The sequence below is a fragment of the Cyclopterus lumpus genome, chromosome 24 (genome assembly GCF_009769545.1).
Source record: "Cyclopterus lumpus isolate fCycLum1 chromosome 24, fCycLum1.pri, whole genome shotgun sequence".
Lineage (NCBI taxonomy): Eukaryota > Metazoa > Chordata > Actinopteri > Perciformes > Cyclopteridae > Cyclopterus > Cyclopterus lumpus.
This window is the reverse complement of record NC_046989.1, coordinates 15,347,432-15,361,723: the sequence shown is the minus strand read 5'-3', so window position 1 is coordinate 15,361,723 and position 14,292 is coordinate 15,347,432. Positions and strand designations below refer to the sequence as shown.

Here is a 14,292-nt window from a genome sequence, read left to right as displayed (position 1 = left end):
CTGCCGCCCGGTCTACATAGCACCCGACCCCGATAATTCTCCCTGCGGGTGGTGGGTCCACAGGATGACTGCTGCTCCATGATGTTTTTTCGGGCTGAGCCCGACCGGGCCCCATGGGCGAAAGCCTGGCCACCAGACGCTCGCCGACGAGCTCCCCTCCTGGATCTGGCTCCGGGAGGGTGCCCCGGTTTCCCTTGTCCGGGCAAGGTAGCTTCAGTCCGTGGGCTGCTTATCATCAGGGTTTATTGAACCGCTCTTAGTCTGGGCTCTCCCCTGAGACCTGTTTGCCTTGGGAGACCCTACCAGGGGCTGATGCCCCGGACAATATAGCTCCCAGGATCACTGAGCCACTCAAACTCCTCCACCACGTTAAGGTGGCGATTCATAGGAGGAGTACATGTCGTGGAAAATGAGCAGAGCCTGTTGCAGATAATTACAGAAAAGAAACCTGACAAAGGTGGCGACAAATTCTTCAATGGTTTAAAAAAAATTGCAGTATTACATGTCAAAGAAGTTGTATAAAGTGTGTCGTCGCTGCATACGAAGCTGCACAAAGGCTTGTAAACTGCCTCAAATGATGTCACTCGGGTCAGCAATTAGGTACTGAAGACTGCAAGTTTGGAAATGAAAAAAGATTTGCGGGTGTGCTGTGAGAAAGAAGTGATCTTATCAGACGTCTGTGGCTCGCTCCTGATCTCAGCTACAGGCTATAGCGGCTTCAGGCTACGTTAGCAGCTACTAGCATAACACACAGGGTCAAGTTGCATTGTGGGTAATGTAGGCACCAGGTTACGTTAGAAAAGGTTGATATATCTGGTTCTGCTGTATCAATATTGAAACTGTCCATCATCAACGATGTCACAGAGGAGTGCCACACCAAATAGATGGAGTACTCCTTTAATACAACACTTACATGCCAATATGTACGTTGAAGGAGTTATTTGTAGCTGTCCTCTTCTCCCTAGTGGCAAACAAGTAATCTCTTTAAATCTATGTCATGACTCAAATTAAAAGACATATTAGCATGTTCATAGATTATGTCTCTTTTTTTTCCTAATGAGGGAGGAGTACATGTCATTTCAAGAATTTTTGAAGGGGTCATTTAACTTTTTTGGTGCAAAAATCTTAACTAAAACCAACCATTATTTATTGTCTGAAGGGGTTAATATGAGCTGCACTTTGAGTGTTTAATAATGCTATGGCTGGGTTTATATTGCCCCGCGCGTCTCATACAGGCGCTTCAAGGTGCCTCGTGTGGTGGGAACAGACAAAGGGGCGTGGCAAAGTGTTGCTATTTGTTGCCTGGAAATGAGAACGAGCTGACCAAACCCACCGCAGCCATGTCAGCACATTTCTAATATAGTCGGGCTCATTTTCTTGAATCTACATTCTGAGAGACAATGGCTTTTTTTCCCCCCTAAAAACACTGCACATTTGTTGAAGCCATATTCTAGTTTTAGTCACTATGAAGGAATCACTTCTTCACAAATGTGAAAAGGAGGAATTATTAACAACATACTTTTAACGTACGTGAGCATTTTTGTGTAAGCATGTGGATAAAAACACAGGAACCAGTCCTTTAAATCTCCTACAGTACAAATCCTATTTGTATTGTTCACTTGCACTGTATATGAAAGACATATTGTAGGCATACACATTCCAAAGTAGTCTATAGTATAACAATTATATTTCATTTATTCTGTTGGATTTTACGCCTCTCAAATAGTAAATGTAAATTGCTTAGTGTATATCAGTGTATAGTGAATGTTTTAGTTTTCTATCTTGGCTCTTGAAATTGACGTTTGATCTTGTGTTGAAGGGCTAATCTGTACATGTGCATTTAAAGCTGAATTAGTTTCACGGTGGTAACATGACACATGAGATCATTTATGGATCACATCTTTATTCCTGTCACTTTTCATAATACTGCACCAAAAAAAAACTAGAGAATAGGGACACATGGTATTTCAACATAATGAAGCCTGACTACCAACCTGTCTTTCTAATGGATGAGTGATCCTATTGTAAATTATTGCTCTTCTTTGTCTTTTAACGATGTAATGTCAAATGTTGTTTCCCTGAACTCTGTGCCTTTTGTTCTGCTCAGAGGCAAAAGAGCGTTGTGAATGCATTTTTGCTCATTGTCCGTCTGTGCAGTTATGTGAAAGTGAGTCTGTGTGTACTGATTTGAACAGTGAAATACAAACTCAAAGGCAGAATTATACTTTTGTCAGCATGAACATTTTGAACATCATATGTGTTGAATCTGATGTGATTTGGTTCTCATTAAATTATGCCAATCATCACCCATTCAAACGTGCCATGGATGACATGTACAAATATGACTGTTGCCGAGTGCAGAACAGAGCTCAGACCTCCCGGAGGTCATCAGAGGTCTCACTGTTCCCAAAACTCCATGTTATTGCAGATGTAATGCTACTTCAGTCTTAATTATTAAAGGATCAGTCTGGTGGTATTCTATAGTTTTTCTTATTGTCAACAAAAACTGTGAAAAGACCTAAATCTACAGCAAGTCAATCCCAGAAACAAGCTGGGTAGTCAAAACTTGATATAATGTATTCCTCTGTCATACCACCATCCTTGAATAAACTCTTGAATAGACCACACAGGTCCACCGGGGGAAGTATTCCTCCATTATTATGAAAATGGGCACTCACAGTCCTGCTGCTGTGAATGTTAACCTGCACACAATTGAAAATAGTCAATTTTCTCATGTTTGAGTCGTGTGTACTGAAAACTACAATCCACTTTCAATAAATTATTCAGCTTGAAAAACAAAATGTCAAGTCCATATATATTTTCATGATCCATTGTTTTAAAAGATCTATATCGTCATGTATCGAGTGGGCTTGGAGCTGAGAAATATAACATATTGAGAAAGCTTTGGTCTTATTATAGGATTTGTTGACGATATGAACTATAATCGCCAGCATCCTTGCTTAAAGCAGTGGTTCCCAACCTTTTTGGATCGCGACCTTTTAAAGGGACAGTACGTAGCATTTAGTAGAATCTATTGGCAGAAAATGAATGTAATGTATCTACTTGTTCATTAGTGTGTAATCAACCTGTAACTAAAAATGGTGTTTTCATAAATATCTACATAGTGAGTGTGTCCTTTTCACGGGAGTCCACAATGTTGCACCGCCATGTTTCTCCAGTAGTCCGGACAATCCTAACAAATGTATGCTTTCCGTAAATACCCCCGCGCTCCCTCCTCCCTTTCTACTGCGGTAACGTGATCCGCAGAGTGCAAGATTGTGGTTTCAGTTGCTCAGTTTAGCATTCTGCTGCTCCCGTGGCTGCAGCCTCGGAAAGGGAGCAGTGAGCGGAGGGGTATTCACATGGTGGAAGTCTGCAACCTCGCAGCCAGAGGTCCCTAAATCCTATGCATTGGCCCTTTAAAATGACCGCCTCGTCACAGGTTGCTTGACGGAGATCTGTAAAATAAGATCTTTACAGAGTGTAGCTCTTTTGTCTGCCTGGTTTGTTTGTTGAAGCAGCAGCGTAAGTATTGTTGGTTGTGCACTCTGCTCGTCTTACTGAGGACATCAGTTTGGAGCAGGTCAACCAAAAAGAGATTTTTCAGATTGTTTGATTTAATGGATTTTTAGAAGCCTGAAGAAGTGAAAAATGTTTCTTATCCCTTTCATAAGAAGTAAGTAAAAAAAGACTTATCTTAGTCTGGGGACCCTGCAACAGGTATCAAACCATCAAAGTTCATTCTTAGCCACAACAAAAAAATCCCAACTCAATGTCCACTTCCTAGCTTTTTCCTGAGATGTCTACCATATAAAATTAAAAATAATAATAATAATAGTATATCCTTTATTGATTCTACAGTGGGGAAATTGTTCTCTGCATTTGACCCATCCTTAGTTATTAAGGAGCAGTGGGCTGCAGTGAAGCGCCCAGGGAGCAACTGGGGGTTCAGTGCCTTGCTCAAGGACACTTCAACATGAACTAGCGGGGATCGAACCGGCTACCTTGTGGTTACGGGACGACCACTCTCCCCACTGAGCTACAGCCACCTCAAAACCGGGTCTTCATCAGCAAATTGGAGTTTGCTCAGTTGTAATGGAGATTAATATCTTGACGTGTCAGCTCAGTTGCAATTATGATTACATCCACTTTAATGATTGGTCCGTTAAAATGTAACTTTAACTCCAAAAATCACAACAGCTATTGTGACCACATGACAACAGATTACACTCCATGACAACCCGTTGCTGATGAGGACGTTGATAATGTCACTGAAATCTCTGGAAAAATAAGAAGCTGGAGTTGGGCTTGTTTGTGAAATATTATAATTGAACTTAACTTATATCTGTCGTATCAGCAACTAAGTGTGATTTGGCATGCCGTGAGAACATTTATCACAAACACATGTTATTATTATTTCAATATGGACTTTACTGTCCGCTTTATTAAAAGTTAAGTTACACTCTAGAGATCTTGAAGCAACCACACAGCTCTTTCTTCCTTTGAACTGCCAATCATTACCATTGTAATTTACAGTATGTGAATCCTGGTCACACAGTAGCCACACAATGATAAAAAAAAAAAAAAAAGAAAGGAAAAGACCATGTGTTCACTCACAAAATAAATAAAATGGAAATAAAAACACAGTTGTTATATACCATTGCAATTTATTCATCTAGGTTTTTAAATAAGAATTTATCAGTCTTAAAATTCAATTAATCTTCATTCACAGTCATATTACTGAAAAGAAAAGACGAAAAAAAAAAAGAATCTCTGTATATATTTTCTCTTTCAGGTAGTGGAATTAGCAGCAGTGGAAAAATGCACACCGGAGGGTTAGCACAGAAAAGATGGAGTAGAGGAGCCACAGGTAGAAAGTATAGAGCAAATGAAGGAGCTTTAGCAGGGGTTAAGAAATGTCTATCAGTGCAGTAAGAACGTTTCCAATAGCATATTAGAAATCAAGATGTGCTTAAAACATCTAATAAAGAAAAACTGTACAATAGACCCAGGGGAGAAAAATTACACTTAAAAATCTTGCTTCCATGGCATAACTGGAGCTTCCTTAGGCAGATCGAAGGGACGCGTACAGTACTACCTCCTCTTGACGGCCGGCCTGGTGCCCTTGCTGCTGCTGCCTGCCTTGCTAGAGCCCTTGGAGCCGGAGAAGAGCTTGGTCATGAGCTCAGAGACGTCTGGAAGCTCGGGGTTGGGGTTCAGCATGTTCATGGACTGCTCCATTTCCTGTAAAAACGGCAGTGAAATGAAAACAGCTGGAGATGAAGTGGGACCGACTGATTTCTCAGCGTTAAGATACACTCACACTCCAAGTTGAGGCCAGGACAAGGCATTATGAATTTAATACACGTGTTCCTTGATGCTATAATTAAATAGATTCTTTACCTTTCTCATCTCTGGGTCATTAGTGTTGACCACCTTGGGCAGTAGAACAATGATCAGCAGGGGCAGAACCATCATCATGACCTGGAGGAGCAACACAGACAACACATTTAAACAAGAGATCGTGACAAGAGACCTAACGTTTACATATTGTATAGAGTAGTCTGAACTGAAAAAGTCTGCTAAAAAGTGGGGGTTACATTATACAGATTAATTCCTAGTTAAAACATTTTTTTTTTACCATTGGGTTCATGAGAAAATCTGTCCAGCCCCAAGTTTCTCTCTTCATGAAGTAGGTGTGGGGGCCATTAGCTCTCATTTGAAGAGGATATGCCTGGCGAATTACTTCTGAAGTCTTGATGTAGTTCACAAGACGTGCCCTGTGAAAGGACACACTGGGGTTAGAGATGACTCTAAACCGTAAACTGAAAAGTATGCAATGCTGGCCAATGTGACACATTTTAGTATGCCTTTTGTTTTTTTTTAAAGAATAGTCTTACCTCATTTTGCCCTTGGATGTGATATCAACACGTACTGGCTCAAATCTATAGGTCGGGGTGACAACTTCCACAACGTAGGATCCTGAAGGGACGTCATTCACAGCAAAACTTCCATCAGTTCTGGAACACGAATAGGATTTTGTATAGTTTAGTAGGTTTAGGGAGAAAGAGAGGAGTTAATTTGACTTTATTTACATGTTTGACAGTGTCGTATGTGGAGCTATTGAAATAGATTGCATAATAAAGTGTGTATTTTGTCCAGCCCGTTTATATACATTATATATAAAGATCGGTGTACATAATAAACTAGCAACTGATTGCGTTTATCTAGGTTAACATTTGAGGCTCTGCCTTAGGAAATGGGACCACCCATCTCCCAAATTCCTGTCAAGTAACTCAGTGCTTTTTAGACTGCAACCACAACAGACGAGTCTCCTGTGGCCCAGGTTTGTTATGATCACAGCTAACGCAAGTTACCATGAGAGCGACAGGCCTGGCTGAAGACGACAGGTACGTTCAGTGACAGGTAATTAAGTTCATAACGAAAGAACCGTGTTGTTCTCTCGGTTGGCACGAGTCACGTCCACGGTTATTAAGCTGTTAATTAGTCAGGACGTGCCAACTGCCGACAGCAGCCGCCTCGCGGTCACTGTCACGTCAGGCAACCGCTCGCGCTAGCTATCCATGCTAATGCTGCCGGTCCTCGCTAACAGGCTAGCCGGTACAACCGCTGCCGTTTCTTTGGTTTCTTACCTCACAAATCCCACGTACTCTTCGCCTTCTACGAGGATTCTGGCCTCGGAGACCCAGTCTTGTGTTTTCACCCCCGGAACTATCGCCCTTCCCTCGATTTTGAACCGATCTCCGTTCGCCTGCGTCGATAGCGTTACACCTGCGCCAGGCCCGGTTTCGATGTCGATGAAACACCACGCTGCTGCGACAAGGGCGGCCTGCACGAACACCCGTAACAGCGGCATCCTGTCCCTGTAAATCATCTCGTCTGTCGTTATCGAGGTAAAAGGAGGTCTAACTGTACGGCCAAGAGATATTCAAGAGCCGTTTGGAGAAGGAGCGGACTCAGCACATCAGCTGTGGCGACGGAAATGACGTCACATTGAGAAAAAAAAGCACAACTTTATTGTACAAATCGACAGTCGCACTCGGTTGTCTGACGTACAGTACATTTTCCCCGTGGTAATTATAAACACAATTTAAAGCTGTGAGTTAGAGATGATCTAATTAAGTATTTTGTGGTACATTTTTATGATTTTGTAATGTTTCTTTAATTTCCAAATGCAGTTTTTCTAGGACTAACAATGAGGAATACCCACGTTTTATTTACTCCTATAATTTAATCTGCCTTTAGCTGTATCCCTTACTACTTTTGTCTTATTTTATTTAATAACTGGGCCTTCCATTAATGCAACTATAGAAACTTTAGTTTTGCAAAACGGAACATAATTTGATTAATAGTTATTTAAAAAAGGAAGCGCACCAGAGTACATGGCTTTGGCACTAACTACATAAAGAAAACGCTTTTTTTTAAAAAAGTAGTTTTTTAAGAAGTAGTAGGCCACTTTGAATTACTTTACAATTAAGCTAGATCATAAGAGAATAGCAATTACTCTATTCTTAAGTGTACCTTTTTGCGCACGCACACACACAAATCTGATTTTTATCAAATTTATTTAAAAGAAGATTAAAAGAATCACTTGTTTTTACAATTTATATTATACAATCAAATACAATATGAAGAGGCAAAGTGAAAACAAGATGAGTTCTAATAACTTAAGACTGTTGCAGATTTATGTTCATGATTCCAGAGAACCCAGTCGCAAAAAACATTAAAACAGCCGAGCATTCATTACTTCCACAAGTGCATTTAAATTCCATGGCAAAGAGTGATGTAGTGAGAGACGAAGAGCTTGGCACTTCATAGAGCGACGTTACACCCAGTCTCATGGAGGTCCACTAAATATGCCCCTTCACAAGGTCCACTTCAATGTGAAGCAGTCATTTGCTGTGTGTGTTTCTCTGTGACTCTCTGCCCCATCTCCAGCTCCAACTGAGGGAGTTGTCTGAATTGTCAAGTTCAGCCCTGGTAAGGGGTGGAGTTTAAGGTGACAGAATGAACCAGTCCATCGCTCTTGGGCGTCATTATCAGTTCAAAACACAGCCATGATCCGGCAGTAGTGGTCACATCCTCAGGCAGCCACATTGACGACCGTCAGGGCAGCTGCGATAGATAAGACTCGATGGCCTGCAACATGATGTGGAGAAGAAAAAAAACAAGACATAAGTTGTTGTAGCAGCCAGTGAAACAGTACTCTGCATACATTAAACTCATCTTTGGTTTACATTGCATCAACCGCTAAAACCATCCATGAGTTCCCCATTACAAACATCACAGCATACTGGATTACACATTTATAAAACACAGACTGTGATTTGGCTTTCTGCAACGAATACTTAAAACGTACAAATCAGTAATTCCTTTTAAAAACATCATGAAATGGCAGGAGGAAGCAGGATGTGACGATAACAAATGAACCGCAACCACAAAACAAATTCAACTCATACAAAAGGCTTATGCGTCAGTTTACGGTGGACATAGATTTTTTTCTATGGGAGTGGTTGAGTGTCCACCCAAAGTAAACAGAGGGTGGGGAAAAAACAAAACAGAAGGCGCATGTGTACCACAATGTTCATCTAAAACCATTTACAATTGTTTTCTTTTAGTATTGCCCATAACAGGAAAACAACGTGTGCTAAAGCTAAAAAAACAAACAAACAAACAAACAAACAGAACAAGCACTTTTCATGAAACCATCAAACAAGCAACCTAGAGAAAGCCAATAATTCATATGGTGAAGATCAAATGAAACTTGACATGTGTGGCTTTTTTTCATTATTACATTTAACAACTACTGGATCCAACTCTAAAGCAAGTAATCCGTCTGTTTTGCTGGGGACTCAGGGGAAGTACTTTTGTCACATTTGGTGCAACCAAGACACGAAAGACATTCTGTATTACTAACATTTTAACAAACAGCACTGCGTTCAGCAGTGGGGGCGGGGCTTCAGGGCTACGAGTCCAGCATATTGTCCGCTGGGAGTCAACGCGACCAGATGGCAGAATCAAACCCGAGTGCATTTCCCCGGTGTTACGGGGCGTAAGCCACGACTTGGGCGTGCCCCCAGTTTGGGGGCCGTACGCAAACATGGTCTTGCTCTACTTTTCACCCATTCTCTAACTGGGAATGTTGGTATTGGTAAAAGAAATGGGCTACTCAAAATGTTATTTATGAACCATAAAGAGTACAACTATCAATACCACACAGTAAATGTCCTGTATTCAAATGATTACCACAAGGGACTTAACATCTGTTCAAGGTGGAGTAAAATATAATGCTGGATAGTTCAATAAATAATGCATCAGCGTTAACGGTTATCAGCGTTATCAGCAGCATTTCTCTGTGCATTGAAGAAATACAGACAGTAGCTTCCATATCTTTGAAGTTCTTTGGGGGCCTTTTGTAAGTTATTTCAAAGCACAATGACTTAGAATAGTAACATCTTTTGGTATCTTTCATATCTTATATTAAGTCTATAGCTGTTTGGGGCCCCAGGCAGAGGGTGCCTACCTTGGTTAACGGTAAAGACTGACCCTGGTATTTTATCCTGATCCAGAGAGTATTTCACCAGTGTTCTTAACCACGAGTAGTAGGAACCTGGGTGTGTGACCCAACTCTGTCGTGTCAGGTGTATATCTCAGGACCCCAAGGAAGCAAAGCCTCGAGCGTTAAGTTGTGTGTATGAAGGGTTCTCTAGAAAGCTTCGGCCGAGCAGCCTGTTCTGAACGGGCACTCGTAAAAGAAATCCCTGATATGTACTACCATGTCATACTTCTCACCTTTGCCAGTACTCCTGTAGATCCTGGAACCGAACATAACCGGGCCCCTTCCTTCCACAAGTCCTGAAGCCTCTGCTTCATGACTTCAATATTCCTGCAATAAACACACACACACACACACATGTGGTGACTGCACACAAAGCCCAGAGGAAGCGACCGTAGACACACCAACACACGGAGCCAAGACTTTGATTCACAAACTCAAAACAGGTACATGGTGATTTTTCTGGTTAGAGTTGATGGTGTAGTGCTTCCGAGTTTACAAACTTGGATATTACTCAAATATGAATTAACTCAAATGCTTGAGTTAATGAATACCTACTGTACGACTAAGAGTGTTCGCGACCATTTTGTACCCATTATGATCCCAGCATCAATATTCAGTTCACATGCGAGGCACATGAACGTCTTTTACAAAGTTCAATGAGGATAACACTGAAAACTTTGTTCAGAAGTGCACAATAGTCAAATCACTAGACAAACCATGGAGGATATGAATAAACTGCTTTGGTGTCATTTTGAGTTTTATTTTTCCGTCTTTGACAAGACACAGCAAGTGATTGTAAACTGTTCTGCGAAAGTTATGCATGTAACACAACCTGTAAAATAAATAAATAAATAAATAAATATATATATATATATATATATATATATATATATATATATATATATGTGTTGTATTTAAGAGAGCACTGCCCACCTGTCTTCTGAACAACTGTCCTGCAGTCTTTTCTCATTCTTAGAAAGTTCTGGCCACCATTTCCTGATGACGGATTGAACCCAGTGTAAAGCCACCATAATGTTCCTGGAAAGAAAGAAGGAGGAAGTTAGTCAAATCATAAAGTCAAAAGATATAATTTAAACTTCCCCAGGTCGTAGGTCACAAGTGCTAAGTTAAAGAGATGTCGTGACTCAGCTGAGAGGCTTCATTAGTTCTCACTTCAGTTTATTACTTATTCATATCAATGGCTAAAATATCTTCAACGAATGGAAAATTGTCTTCAAGACTAAAATAGTAAAAAAAAGAAAATGTACTCAGTGACACTTACTCTTCATATTTACTGGCAAGAATCACTTTCACTAGGGGCATGAGGTCAACGCAGCAGCCAAGTGACAAACATGGTGCTTCAGTTTGAAGGCTGACAAAGAAAACAAGAAAACACAAGATGAAAGAAAGTGAGCTGATTGTCAGTAATGTAGGCACAGAAAAAACCAAGGCTGCAACCGTCTTAATTCAAGTAAGCATACAAAAGACAGATACAAGAGGGTATTTGGGACTTGGGATTTTCCTTTCTGTGAACTAAAAGTTTTGCAACTTCAAACTCACTTTGGACTGGTTGGTGTTTTTTTCATATGATCAATTGTGTATTTGTATTTTATATGTATTCATAAGAACATACTTCCAAAAGACATGATTATCTTGCTTGGAGGTAAAACAATTGATTAACAGAAAAATTCATAGTTTAGCAAGCAAAAATACTAAATAAATAGTTTCTCAAAAGTGAGGAATTGCTGCTTTTCTCTGTTTGATATTGTTGTAATTTGAGACGTGACCCTAGACTAAGAAAAACCATATGCTGCACAGCCAGTCTACAGACTTTCAGATTAATTAAGAATAAGATTAATCAATAAAATGATATTGTTTAATACAGGTCGGAGCTATCAATCAATAGAGTCATTGCAGGCAAAGCTGAATATTTTTTTTAATGAATATTTGAAACACCCAGATGAGACTCACTTATTGGTGAAGACAGGTAAGCAGTCAAGCAGCACACCTGTGTCTTCAATTCTGTAAAACCAACAAATGATTAAAAGATGCATGTCATGTGATTGAGGGATTTACACAAACTACAATCAGGCAGTATCATCAGTCACTGATTTACCTTATTAGGTAGGCCACTAATTCACTGGCATTTTTTCGCCATAGTGTTTGGGCCACTTTTAGTCGCAGGTTCCTTCCGAAAAGGACGTGAGTCATGGCTTCATGGTCCTTTGATAGCTGTATGTAAAGACAAACAATGCACAACAGGTATTTAGTCTGCAAAAGTGTTGCAAATTGTATGAACGGCGCATCAGTTGTAACTCACCTCAGTGAAGTCTCTGTACTTGGAGCTGGCCTCTGCCATCTTGGAGGCCTCTGTAGAGTTTATAGGGAGCCCGCGGAGGTCATTGTAGTGCGTGCCCCGCACGTCATCGGTGCATGTCAGCTCATTTTCTTTGTTGGCCATGCCGGGTTCACGGGCACGACCTACATCTGAGGTTTTGCGGTGCAGCTTTAAGCCCACCTCCACCAATGGACAACCCTTCCTCTTGCAAGATGACAATCGCTTTGCTTTGCTTGGGCTCTGTACTCCGTAATGGACTTGAAATCTGCCAAGAGCAAAGATGTCATGGATCCGATGCAAAGCTGTCACAGTCTGGAAATCCATTAAATTCATAGCCACAGACATGGTGATAATGGTTAAGTAAAGGTGCCTTAATGGTCCAGTGACTGAGGGAGAGGATCTGTCGGACAGAGAGCGAGTGAGTGATCGTAATTAGATGAATCCCACAGATGTGGATCAGAGACTCACCTTTCTTTATCTAATTCTTCCTTATTTATAATATCCACCTAAAACGAAAGGATAGGGGGTGAAGCCACTACTACAATATCTACTTCTAAAACACCACTGAACTGTACTTCACAGTCACAAGGATTTAAGAAACATCATTATTTACACAATAAGATGTGACATTTGCCCTCGCGTCTCCATACCTGCTTCATGTTCTTTTGAGGAGAAAAATGCAGGCAGGATTGCAGAAAGCCATATGGATGTATTGTGGTTGGTCTCGAAGACGTCTCGTGGTCACACACGCTGACCAGCAGACACTGTTGGATAAACAATTGTGGGAAAACAGAAGGGAACAACTCAGGAGTCAAAGTCACCGAGTGGCAGAACCTCTAACAGGTTGGCCTCCTTCATTTCAACATGGGACTTAACCTGCAGTAGTGCGATTAAAAAAAAAAAAGAATTAAAAAAAAAGACTAAAAAGCAGAGGTTCAAGTTAGATAAACAAAACACGCTATGTTTGAGCTACAAAGGCGTCGGCTGCTGCGGTGCGAGAGTTGACGGCAGTTAGGTGGGCGACAACAAACGTCAAATGTCCCACAAAGTTGACGGTATTGCGTCTGGCAACAAAGTGGACAACTAACGAACTGAGCAGTCCGTTAGCTGAAAGGTAGCGTCTGCTCCTCGCTAGTTAGCTCGCAACCAAGTGGTTAGCCGGAACTGTTAGCGTGTAGCTCCGCTGACAAGGAGGCAAGGAGACACAAGAAGTGACGAGCTGGGCCGCTAGCGCGAGCTAACTGAGCTAGTTAGCCCTCTCAACTCGGGGAACATATGGCTTCGCAAAGTGCCGCTCGTGGTCACCGTTTAAATCACGAAGGTTGCATACAAACCTGTTCGTGTGTTTTTTTGTGAAGACCCACCGGGTCTCCTCGGGTTTGTAAATCCAAAACGTGAAAAACTGGTCCAACCCAGGAGCACTCTTCTCTGTGTCGGTCCCGCTGGCGTTTGAGAGTCACACCATTCAAATGAATACACCGCCCGGTGTGTGGGGATTGTGGGATTGATATTTAGCGACGACTGCTGGACATTACGAAAGGAAATTTAAACCCAAAGAGCACCGGTATCGCCATCTGGTGTCGAGAAGGCTGTATCGCAGAAAGGCGTGCTGCGTTATGCGGTCACGTTTTAATTCGAGAAAGCTGACAGGCTTCCAGTGGAGAGGGAGAAGTATTAATACTTATACCACACTGAGAAAATACTCCACTACAAGTACAAGTCCTACATTCAAAACCTTACTTGAGTACAATTATGTATCAGCAAAATGTTCTTAAAATAGACATTATGTTTTGGGATTAATGAGACTGCTCCATTTGTCATTTTTAATTTAACCAGGAAAAAAAATCTCCTTTACAAGAGTGTCCTGACCAAGACAGCAGTAGCACATTAAACACAGTTTCAGACATACAACATAAAACAGTCACATACAATAAAAAATAAATAAGAAATGAGTAAAACCAAAACGAAGACTCAAGTCATCACATCCCAGTTCACAACCTGACCATACCTCAACCTTAGCGGGAACAGGATCATAGAGCTCAGTCAAAAAAAACATCTACTACCAGATGAACCTTCCTCCAACTCTTTCAATCTATTTTTAAAAACACCTAAAGAGACCGGCTTATACGTCGCATTTTAAAGTTTTTTTATAAATTTGAACTACTATATGCTTCATCTTTCAGTTCATCAGGAATATTCAAATTCAAAATGGCCAACTTTGAAGACGCATGTCTTTCACGGGACAAGAACGGTATGAGGAATTACAATCTGGCAAGTAGCGCTGTTCAGAAAATGTAATGTAGTAAAAAGTACAATGTGTTCCATTGAGATGTAGTCGGCCCTTTCTACAGAGGACCGTCCACTGTCAATCCAC

At 41.1% G+C, this 14,292-nt stretch overlaps 2 protein-coding genes across 3 annotated transcripts; both read right to left on the bottom strand.

Moving 5' to 3' along the window:
- Positions 1-4,647: 4,647 nt before the first annotated feature.
- On the bottom strand, positions 4,648-7,014 carry emc7 (ER membrane protein complex subunit 7). Its single transcript, XM_034527560.1, has 5 exons — positions 6,654-7,014; positions 5,901-6,020; positions 5,642-5,780; positions 5,404-5,484; positions 4,648-5,244 (listed from the first exon to the last, which is right to left on the bottom strand). The coding sequence occupies exons 1-5, from the start codon at positions 6,893-6,895 to the stop codon at positions 5,095-5,097; spliced, it is 732 nt and encodes a 243-aa protein (XP_034383451.1). The 5' UTR covers positions 6,896-7,014; the 3' UTR covers positions 4,648-5,094.
- Positions 7,015-7,569: 555 nt separating this feature from the next.
- Positions 7,570-13,466, bottom strand: katnbl1 (katanin p80 subunit B-like 1). 2 transcript variants are annotated; one of them, XM_034527559.1, is made up of 10 exons: positions 13,253-13,466; positions 12,569-12,682; positions 12,387-12,424; positions 11,901-12,183; positions 11,697-11,812; positions 11,552-11,602; positions 10,863-10,952; positions 10,514-10,618; positions 9,814-9,907; positions 7,570-8,160 (listed from the first exon to the last, which is right to left on the bottom strand). In XM_034527559.1, exons 2-10 carry the CDS (start codon positions 12,575-12,577, stop codon positions 8,128-8,130), a joined length of 819 nt encoding a protein of 272 aa, XP_034383450.1. In that variant the 5' UTR covers positions 12,578-12,682; positions 13,253-13,466; the 3' UTR covers positions 7,570-8,127. The 2 variants fall into 2 exon arrangements, with proteins under 2 accessions (XP_034383450.1, XP_034383449.1); XM_034527558.1 differs by having other exon boundaries at positions 11,901-12,424; positions 13,253-13,414.
- Between the last annotated feature and the right edge of the window lie 826 nt (positions 13,467-14,292).